We start from the raw sequence: 11117 nt of genomic DNA, 5'->3' as shown, positions 1-11117 counted from the left end.
GCCCTGCCTCGGGCTCCCTGCTCAGCAGGAAGCCTGCTTCTCCCTCTCCCACTCCCCCTGCTGTGTTCCCTCTCTCGTTCTCTCTCTCTGTGTCAAATAAATAAATAAATAAATCTAACTTAAAAAAAAAAAAAAAACCCACAACAGTTTGCTTATGAAGAAATTAAGGTCAGACACCCTACAGACCACAAGAAAATGGAATAGGCTTCAACGTTTTGAAGGAAAATAACCTTGAATCTAAAATATATTATCTAGATATGTAATCAGTTATCAATCAAGTGTAAAGACAAAGTGGAAATATTTTTGCAGTATACAAAAACTAGGAAACTTTAATACTATGCATCTTCCTTTTAAAAAAATATTTGAAGAAACAGTCCAGAAAAAAATGAAAAAAAGATTCAGAATAATAAAGGAGAAAGACATTGGATCTAATCAACAGTAGTATTAAATCAGGATTTCAACAAAGAATTGTTGCAGCAGTCCTAAGAATTAAATAATCTAATTTAGAAAAGAAGTGGGCTAGCCTGCCGGCTGGGGTTTCCGAGCCGCTTGCACTGCGACCCCCGCACCTCTGTGAACATGGCGCTGCGAGCAGTGCGGAGCATGCGGGCTGTGGCCTGCAGTCTGCGCGTCGCCTCCGCGCCCGCCGCACCCTGCCTGCTGCGGCCCTGGGGGCTGAGGGCGGGCGCTGTCCGGACACTGCGCACGGGCTCCGCTCTGCTCTCCGTGCGTAAATTCACAGACAAACATGAATGGATAACAACAGAAAATGGTATTGGAACAGTGGGAATCAGCAATTTTGCACAGGAAGCTCTGGGAGATGTTGTTTACTGTAGTCTGCCTGAAGTTGGGACAAAACTGAACAAACAAGATGAGTTTGGTGCTTTGGAAAGTGTGAAAGCTGCTAGTGAACTCTATTCTCCTCTATCAGGAGAAGTAACTGAAATTAATGAAGCTCTTGCAGAAAATCCAGGACTTGTCAACAAATCTTGTTATGAAGATGGTTGGCTGATCAAGATAGCACTCAGTAATCCTTCAGAACTGGATGAATTAATGAGTGAAGAAGCATATGAGAAATACATAAAATCTATTGAGGAGTGAAAATGGAACCCCTAAATAAACTAGTATGAAACAACTTAATCTAGCAAAGTTGTCTTAAATTAGTGGTACACAGAGATTTAAAATAGCAACTATTAGCAATACCAGTAGAGAAAGAAACTACTTGCAACAATGCTAATGGAAGAAAATACCCCTTAACTTTATAATGATTGCAGAAAAACACAACATGCATCTGTTTTGCAACACCCTCTGATTTTTATGCTCCAGTTATAATATTCAGAATACTGAAATTATCTTTGGTTAAAAACTAGTTATGAAAATTATGTAATTCAAGGATGACATTGTTACCTTAAGCCTTAAGCTTACATCTATCCCTGGATGGGGGTCAAAATGCTTAAATAATCTTTCCATTGGAAATAACTGGCAGTAGAGAAAGGTTTGTTAGTTGTAATGTGCCAGATAAAGAACAATACTATCTTAATTTTGCAATATACTGCACTTGCTGGTGCTATTTTTATACAATGAAGCAACAGCCTTGCAGGCAGATAGTTTAATAAAACATTCAACTTCTTCGTTATTCATGTTTTTTGTTTTAATATTTCATTTAGTGACTCTGCTAGTATTTGTGAAAATGCTAATTTTAACTTATGGAAAGTTATTTTTTTAAAAGGAAATTTAAGCCATAACAATGAAAGGTTCCAAGAAAATGTTTCCTTTTAGTCACAAATCTGGTTTTTCTTAAAGACCTAATTGCCTGATAGCATTAAGTACCATTTTTGGTCATCTTTAATATAATCAAAAAGAAAGCAAAAAAAAAAAAAGTGGGCTATAAAAATATTGACAATCAAGCTGATAGTATTCAAATGATAAGATTAGGAAGTCAGAATATGAGTGAGCTGTAAATAATCATATGCTTTATCTTTTTTTTTTTTTTTTAAGCAATTAGCGTGGTGCCTGGGTGGCTCAGTTGGTTAAGCAACCGACTCATGATTTTGACTCAGGTCATGATCTCATGTGTGGTGAGCTGGAGCCCTGCAAAGGGCTCTGTGCTCAGCAGGGAGTCTGCTTGAGATTCTCTCCCTCTGCCCCTCCCCCCACTTATGCTCACATGTGCTCTCTCTTTCAGATAAATAAATAGATCTTTTTTTAAGAAAGCAATTAGAAATACCAGGAATAAAAAGCAACACATGCATAAGGATTAAGCTATATATGTATGGTATAATTTGGCCATGAAAGGAAATAATACATTTGTACTATAGTCTGAAATTCTCCTTTAAGGGTACAGTGAATATGACATGAAATGACATTTATATAATCATAAATTTTGGTTGGTTTTGAGTTTTAGAATAAACCTATTGCTATAGGTTCAATACAATCCCACAAATTCATTGAAATCTTTTTTTTTTTTTTTTTTTTTTTTTTTTTTTTTTTTTTTTTTTTTTTTTAAAGATTTTATTTATTTATTCATGAGAGACAGAGAGAGAGAGAGAGAGAGAGAGAGAGAAAGGCAGAGGGAGAAGCAGGCTCCCAAGGAGCAGGGAGCCCGATGCGGGACTCGATCCAGGGACTCCAGGATCATGACCTGAGCCGAAGGCAGATGCTCAACCATCTGAACCACCCAGGCGCCCTCATTGAAATCTTAATGTCCAAAGTGATGATGTTAGGAGGTGGGGCCTTTGACCAAACTTTCATGAATAAGTTTAATGATCTTATAAGAGAGCCAAGAGAGATGCCTTGCTTTTCCCACTAAGTAAGGACACACTGAGAAGCTGACAGTCTGCAACTCAGAGGATGGCTGGCCTTCACCGGAACCTGACCATCCCAGTACCCTAATCTTGGACCTCCAGCCTCCAAGAAATGTCTGCTGTTTATAAGCCACCCAGTCTGTAGTATTTTGTTACAGCAGACTGAGTGGACAAAACACCTACATTCCATTACTGCATTATTATTATGAAAAAAGGCAATAATGAAATTTGATAACATAAAAACAACATATGTGCTAACAAAAGAGGGGTGGGTACTGGAGAGAAGTATAGATGTACAATTTCTTTACTTGAGATATAATAATTTCTAAAGTTAATGTAATAAGAAATAGTAATTATATTATTTGGAGTTGTAAGTGGAATTGATAGGAGAATTAAAAATTATAAGGTGACTATTTAAACACAGGGGAGTTGTAGAAGGGAATAAGTAGTATGGCAAATGGGACAAACTCTTACCTTTTCTATCAAGAAGTGAATAGATAGCTAGAGGTTAAAGTAGAACATTTGAAAATAAAACATTTTTTTTTAGAATCATGGTGTTATCCATCAGAAAAGTAAAAATACAGTTAAGAGTGTTACCCTAGGGAGTATGAATAGAAGTGGAACAGAAGATTGACATCGTTCCACACTCAGCATACTTTGCCCCCCTCTTTTTTACCATTCATCTAAAATAATTCTGTACTTTTTGGGCACCTGGGTGGCTCAGATGGTTAAGCGCCTGCCTTCGGCTCAGGTCATGATCTCAGGGTCCTGGGATCGAGTCCCGCATCGGGCTCCCTGCTCCTCGGGAGCCTGCTTCTCCCTCTGCCTCTCTCTCTCTCTGTCTGTCATGAATAAATAAATAAAATCTTTAAAAAAATAAATAAATAAAAATAAAATAATTCTGTACTTTTTAATTAGAAAAAAATTAGCATTAGTCTTTGAACTTTAACAGTTATTAGCATTGGTTTTATTGGATCCAGCTGTGAGTCAGGTGACATATTCAGGGACAAGGTTTTCTTCATGCCATTTTGGGTTCATTCCCAAGTATGTGACCACAGTTCATGGTAAACTCCTGGAAGAACAGAGAAGGATGGGACATGCAAGCCCAAAAAATTCAGCTAACTGAGGTAGTTGGCCATAATTTTCAGTCTTGTCTTCTCCCCTTCCTTCCACACAACAGTGGTTGGCAATCCAATTCTAGTCCCTAATAAATGATATTCCTATTGATTTGCAAGGATTTCCATGTCCAAATCACTACTTAAGCTTTTACATCAATTGGTATGTGATTTACTAAAAAGAAAAGTATGAAATTTTGAACAAAATTTCAATAAACCTCACTTTAAAATACTGGTAGCTTAAGTGCAGGAATATTAACGGAATCTAAGTTGCGAAGAAGTTTACTTTTGTTTAATGGTCTGTAATCGAAATGGCTCCCCCATCTTGAGGGGTTAAGCATATGTATGTGAGCAAATTTACAATGGTAAAACATAACGGCTTGTTACATGAGGCTATTTTCCTGTAATTGTCCAACTTCTAAGTTAGATATTTCATCACTTTCCTAATTACAATGTTAATCTCTGTGCATTGCTCTGAAGGCCAGATGGAGGTCAATGTATATCTCTATATAAATGAGGGGAAGAAAGCTTTATGATATTAATTTCATCCACTGACACCTGACCTTTTTATTCTTACCAAATGAGCCAGCTAAGGTAAGATCAGTAATTAAAGATAATGGTTAAAATGGTCTTATTTAAAAGTTCTAATACTCGTTTCTCAAGTATATTTACAGACACAAAATAATTTTCAAATAGAATTTATATTGATAATAATGAATTACAGAATACATTCAGAATGCCTACTTTCTTATTACCAAAAAAAAAAAAAAAATCTTTAACTGGTAAATGTACATGTGAAATTAAAATATGTGTATTGGGATTAGGCTGCCATTTAAAAAATCTCAGAGGTTAATGTTTCCTCAATTTTAGTAAAACTTACAATATTATTTCTTACTAAGATAAAGCTAAGGGAAAAAAAACAAATGATAGTCCTTAAAATAAGGAGCATTTGGGTCTACAGTGCTGAAAGAAATTTGGGAAATTTTTGCTTGACTGCTATTACTAAATGTGTGTTCTGTTTAAGAATAGCTACTTGGCTTTTCAGTATATATTTTTTGGGGAAAAAAGTTTGGGAAAGACTGGTAAAAAGCTTTAACATGTTAATATTTATAAATCTTTTAAAAGTACAAAGCATTTTCTAATTTATTTGACCAATTATCTGCCCCCTTTTTATTTCTAGAGGTTAACAGGAAGATTTTATAAGAAATTCTGCAATTGAAGAATAAGTTTCATAATCATTGAATTAAAAACTCACATTTGAAATAGGTTTGGATTCAGTATTAGAGATAAAAGGGACAGCATCTAGTGAGTAAAAGAAGGTGGTGCTTTTCTTGCTGTGATTCTCAAATATAGGATTAAACATCCTGTTGCTAGTTTGGACAGGCAGTCATGCATAGAGTACAGGGCTCTGCCAACAATTAGAAGATTGATCGTGACAAGTCCCTGAAATTTCCTATGCTCCATTTCCATTCTCACTGGAGACACAAGTGCAACTTGGAACCTGGTGTACTGGGTACCCTTTGACAGTACCCAGTTTTCTTTATTGACTCTGAATCATTTCATAGATCACGTTCATTTCTCTTGGTCCCACTTAAAGAATCAAACAGATATTTGGAAGGTTTGGTTGGCAGGGATGGAAGAGGGGTGGGAAGGAGGATCCTAGAGGATATGAGAAACTCAAAAGCTTTCATTGTAATAGAGGTCAGAATTCAAAAGCCTTTTAAACATACATTGAATGTACAAAAACAATATAATGACATTTTAAAAACATAATATTAATTCTTAATCATAATATAAACTCCAAATAAAACCTTAAGAGTACACATAAAATATAAATAAGTTAAATTAATAAATACCAAATGATCTTTGATAAATATACTCCAAGATAATTTCAAAATTTCCTTGTGTTTATTTAACAAAGTGGTTGTTATTTTATTAATGAAAAGGACTTCAGTTGTTAGCTCATTGATATAGTTTCAGTAGATGCCAAAGAAGAGTGGAAAAAAGGAGTCTCTATTTACATTCCAAAGGAATCAGAAGTATAAACTTATGGGTACTTAAAAAGTATGCAGTATCCCTGATTATTGCTCTAAAATTATGGGCTCAGGAGAAATTAGGCACATAACTTTTTGAGTTCAATGAATTGTGATTTTTTCTCCAACTATGAGTCATATAATATAATGTTGGGTGACTCAGTCTCTTACTGTTTAGTAACCTCAAATCACACCTGTGCATCTATTACTAAATACAGAATTCTTAGAGCATTATGTACTAGGAGTGTAAAGTTTTCTGGCAGAGTATGCTTTTCCTTACAGGAGGTCATGGGAGGTACTGATGCAGTAAGAGATCACATGTAGCCCTTTAATACCCAATTCCTTATGTATCCCAGCTTGCTTTCAAGTGAACAAGCTATCTCTATGATTCCAAAATGAATCTTTATTATTATCAGGAAATTCTAAAACTCAGGCTTACAGATGACTTTCACAGTTACCTTTGTTTGTTGAAGGCAAGTATTTCCTGGAATGCAAAACCCTAATGAAAGCCTGGTTGGAACAATTGACCTCAAGCATACCCTTGGCTCCTAGTCAATTTAATATGGATCCATCTACTTGTATCAAATATTTTCTTTAATTAAAGTCATAAAGTCAGACTGTGAATATATAAAGCATAAGGATTCAAATTCTCACAAATTTAATGAAGCAAATTATACAGAATTAATGAGCAGACTTTGAATATTAACCACAATTGTAAGGGTCTTATTTTGTATCTTCAGAGTTATTTTGTTTATCCCACAAGGACTTGAGGCAGCTCACAGTGCCTCATATGAAATATGGCAGCACTCCATTTATCCAGACATTTCATACTTGGAAAATTGCACTTATTTAGGACAAAGCTGAGAACATGAAAATTAGCAAAAGTGTTCAAAAATAGCCAAAATATACATCTCAAAGTTTATTAAGTTGCTGATGGAGTGACCTTTCAGGACCTATTGAAAGCGGTGTACTTTATTTTATACAAAGTTTTCACAGGCTTGCTCCTAGTGGAAGCAAATAGGTAGCATGAAGTATCCACTGAAACCTGAAATGAACAGGAAAACTAAATAGTATGAAAGCCAATCCAAGAACTCAGATTATAGAATGGAGAATACTGAATAATCTGGAGAGACAACATAAGGGGAAACAAGACTTGAGGTTTTTCTCAGGGCACCTTAGGCTAATATATGTATATCTATATACATAAATAACTATACATATATGTATATGTAAGCAACTTTGTGTCATCATCAAGAGAAGTATAAATTATAATTAAGACAAGGAAGATTTTCCAGAAATATCAATTGTCCAGAAAGTTCATATTCCAGACCGATGAGGAACTACAAATTAAGTATAATTAATTATGTACTTCAAAATGTCCTATATGTATGTATGTATACAAGATCTTTTTATCTAAATTGTTAGTTCTTAAAAGAAAGGAATATATTATCTGCTTATTTTGAATTTCTTTAGAGGTCTAAAATAGAAATTAAGAGATGAAAAGACATATTTAAAAGACTTTTCAATGACTTCTGGATTCAGTTCCAATATGTAAATAGCTTGGAAGTCATATCTTCTGTCTTTACAAGAAAAATAAAAAGCTAGACAAAATGAAAATCAGAACTTTTCTTGAAACCATCAGATTACTGAAGTTGCAGGGTAGATTGCCATCTGGAAATCTGTAGACACAGGTGAATCTGGAGACACAGAGAAGATCTGCTTAACTGAAGCAGAAATTGCTAGCATCATAAACTGTAAGAACACTGAAATGGTAATTTTTAGAAACTGCTGGATGCTGAGCGTGGATGAGCATCAGAGTAAGAAACTCTGGGAGGAGGGCCACAGTCTTAAGAGGGATCCTACAATTCATCAGCTTTACCTCCAAGAAGCCCATGAGATTCTTACGGTAAATCCCAAAAAGATCCACCTGTAGCTCTGGCAGGAGGGGAAGAGCAATTACTGTAAAATATGCTAAGAGCCCTCTCCACAATTCCACCTACTCTCAAGAGGGAAAAGACTTTTCCAGAGCTTTATCCCAACTAGAGAAAGACATTATTCCCAAACCAGCCCCCTCATCTTTCTTTCTCATCTAAAGGAGAAAAATAGCAGTTAGTCAACAGGGCTCAAAGTGTCAAACATTACATTGAGAATGTTGCAACGAGGGAAGGAACTGGAGGAGTGCTATACTTAACTCGAGAAACATTTATGAGGTTCATATCTGAGACTCGGGAGCACTACAAGACTGAGATTTCATCAGAACATTGTAGAATGTTCTTTCCCTACACCTTTCTGCCAAACCAACAAGACTCCAACATAATAACAGTGAATTACAGCTGATGGTTGCCAGGCACAGACTCTCTCTGAAGAAGACTACTTAGGGAAGCCCAAAGTCAAGAGCGGGAACAAGCACAAGTGCACAAGAGGAATCTGAAGCCTCTGGCACCTACAGTTACAGCAAGCATTAAGCACAACACAGCTGCTAGGCAGAGCATAATTTCTCACACTAAAGGTCTATTAACTTCAGTAGTTTCTATTACCCAATACAACATGTCCAGCTTTAGACAAAAAAATTACACAGCATGACAAAAGGCAAGAAAAAACAGTGTAAAGAGACAAAGATTATTGCATATTGATAAGTGAAATGAGTAACAGTAAATATAAGGGGTGTGAGGGAGGAATTAGGAATAGTCTAAGATACCTATCCTACATGTAAAATATAATAGTGTTATTGGAAGGAGGTCTTTAAAAATGTACGTTGTAAACTCTAGGGCAGGTATTTTTTTTAAACAAGATGTATAATTTACTCACTAAGAGAGAAGATTAAACAAAATCATAAAATGCTCAATTAAAATCAGAGAAGGCAGAAAAAGAGGAGGAAAAACAAGAGGACAAATGCAATGAGTATAAAACAGTTACAAGCAGAGTAGATATTACTACAATTATATCAGTATCACTTCAAATGTGACACAGGTTGTCAAAGTGAATTAAGAAAACAAAAGATCAAACTGCATGTTGTCTACAAGAAACCCATATCAAATATAAAGAAACCCATACCAAATATAAAGATAAGTTAAAAGTAAAAATATATATCAGGTTAACAATAATCAAATAGACACTGCAGTAACTATGTTAATCTCAGTCAAAGTAGAGATTAGAACAAGGAAAATTACCAGCTATAAAAAGGGCATAATGACAATAAATCTATTCTTACAGAAGACACAAAAATCTTAAAAGTGCATGTACCTAACAACATAGCATCAAAATACTTGAGACAAAAACTGAAAAAATTGAAAAAAGAATTAAAGAAATCCACTATTATATCTGGAGACCTAAACATTCCACTTTTAATAATTAATAAATCAAGCAGGTAGAAAATCAATAAGGATTTGATTAAATGAATGTACTATCAATCTACTGAATCCAGTTGACATTTATAGATTACTTCATCTAATAGCAAAAATACACATTCTTCTCAATCTCACATGGAGCATTTACCAAGATAGACTACATTTTGGGGCATAAAGCAGTTTTACAAATTTAAAAAATAGAAATTATATAGTGTGTTATTGAAAGAAATAACTAGAAATCGATAACAGAAAAATAACTGGAAAATCCCCAGATAGAGTTTAAACAATACAATTTTACATTTCTTTTTTTTTTGAATATTTTATTATTTATTTGACAGAGAGAGAGAGAGCGAGAGCAGGAACACAAGCAGGGGGAGTGGGAGAGGGAGAAGCAGGCTTCCCGCCAAGCAGGGAGCCCGATGTGGGACTCGATCTGGGAACTCCGGGATCATGACCTGAGCTGAAGGCAGAAGCTTAATGACTGAGCCACCCAGGCGCCCCTACAATTTTACATTTCTAAATAACACATGACTCAAAAAGAAGTATCAAAGGGTATTAAGACATATTTTGAATTAAATAAATATGAAAATTCTACTGAGAAAAATTTGGGAGATAGAGTGAAATGGTGCTTAGAGCAAAGGTTATAGTACTAAATGCATATATTAGAAAAGAAAAGAGACCTAACACTAATAACCTAAGCATCCACTTTAGGAAACTAGACAAATAGGAAAATATATCCCTAAAACAAATAGAAATAAAGAATAAAAAATTGGAGCAGAAATGAATGAAATTAAAAACAGAAAACAATAGACATAATCAACGAAACCAAAAGACAGGTTTTTTAAAAGATTTTATTTATTCATTTGAGACACCGAGATACAGAGAGAAAGAGAGAGAGAGAGTGAGCATGAGCAGGGGGAGAGGGAAAAGCGGGCTCCCCTCTGAGCCAGGAGTCTGACAGGGGGCTCAATCCCAGGACCCTGGGATCATGACCTGAGCCGAAGGCAGACACTTAACCATCTGAGCCACCCAGGCACCCCAAAACAGTTCTTTGAAGAAAGAGAAGAGAAGAGACATGAATTACCTTCATCAGAAATGAAAGAAAGGTTATTACTCCTGATCTCATGGACATTAAAAGGAATACTAAAAGCAACTCTGTGTTCACAATTGATAACTTATATGAAATGAACCAATTGCATGAAATACACAAACTGTCAAAACTAAAATGAGGAAATGTAGATAACCTGAATATACTATATCAATTAAAGAGATGGAAGAAATAATAATAGTATTGTTGGTGAATTGTAGCAAACTTTCAAGTAAGAAATGATGACAATTTTCTATAATCCTTTCCAGAAAATAAACTCAGTTCATGAGTTCATCCTTTCCCTAATACACAAAGCAAAGAGAGGAAAACTACAGACTAATATCTCTCATAAACACAGACATAAAAATTAGCAACAAAATAGCAGTGAATGGAATCCAACAATATAAAAAAAAGTACACATTATGACAAAGTGAAACATATTCTAAGGATGCAAGGCTGGTTCAACATTTGAAAATCAATCAAAGGGGCTGAATCATCTGGGTGGTTCAGTCTGTTAAGCATCTGCCTTCAGCTCAGGTCATGATCCCAGGGTTCTGGGATCGAACCCCATGTCCTGCCAGGCTCCCTGTTCAGCAGGGAGCCTGCTTCTCCCTCTCTTCCCTGCTCGTGCTCACTCTCACTGTCTCTGTCGCTATCTGTCTCTCTCTCTCAAATAAATAAATAAAATCTTAAAAAAAAAGAAAAATCAATCAAAACAATGTACCACATTA

General features: G+C 35.3%; 1 protein-coding gene across 1 annotated transcript; it reads left to right on the top strand.

Moving 5' to 3' along the window:
- Positions 1-508: 508 nt before the first annotated feature.
- On the top strand, positions 509-1135 carry LOC123840967 (glycine cleavage system H protein, mitochondrial-like). The gene has a single exon (XM_045870682.3). The coding sequence runs from the start codon at positions 580-582 to the stop codon at positions 1099-1101; it is 522 nt and encodes a 173-aa protein (XP_045726638.2). The 5' UTR covers positions 509-579; the 3' UTR covers positions 1102-1135.
- The last annotated feature ends 9982 nt before the right edge of the window (positions 1136-11117 follow it).

Source organism: Mirounga angustirostris, unplaced genomic scaffold (genome assembly GCF_029215605.1).
Source record: "Mirounga angustirostris isolate CCGP_5_RB_7025 unplaced genomic scaffold, mMirAng1.0.hap1 SCAF_14, whole genome shotgun sequence".
In the NCBI taxonomy this organism is placed as follows: domain Eukaryota; kingdom Metazoa; phylum Chordata; class Mammalia; order Carnivora; family Phocidae; genus Mirounga; species Mirounga angustirostris.
Note: the sequence above shows the minus strand (reverse complement) of the source record. Positions and strands in the feature narration are given on the sequence as shown.

Bases quoted from the DNA above. Each gene is read 5' to 3' on its own strand.
- LOC123840967 (XM_045870682.3), top strand. From the start codon at position 580: ATGGCGCTGCGAGCAGTGCGGAGCATGCGGGCTGTGGCCTGCAGTCTG.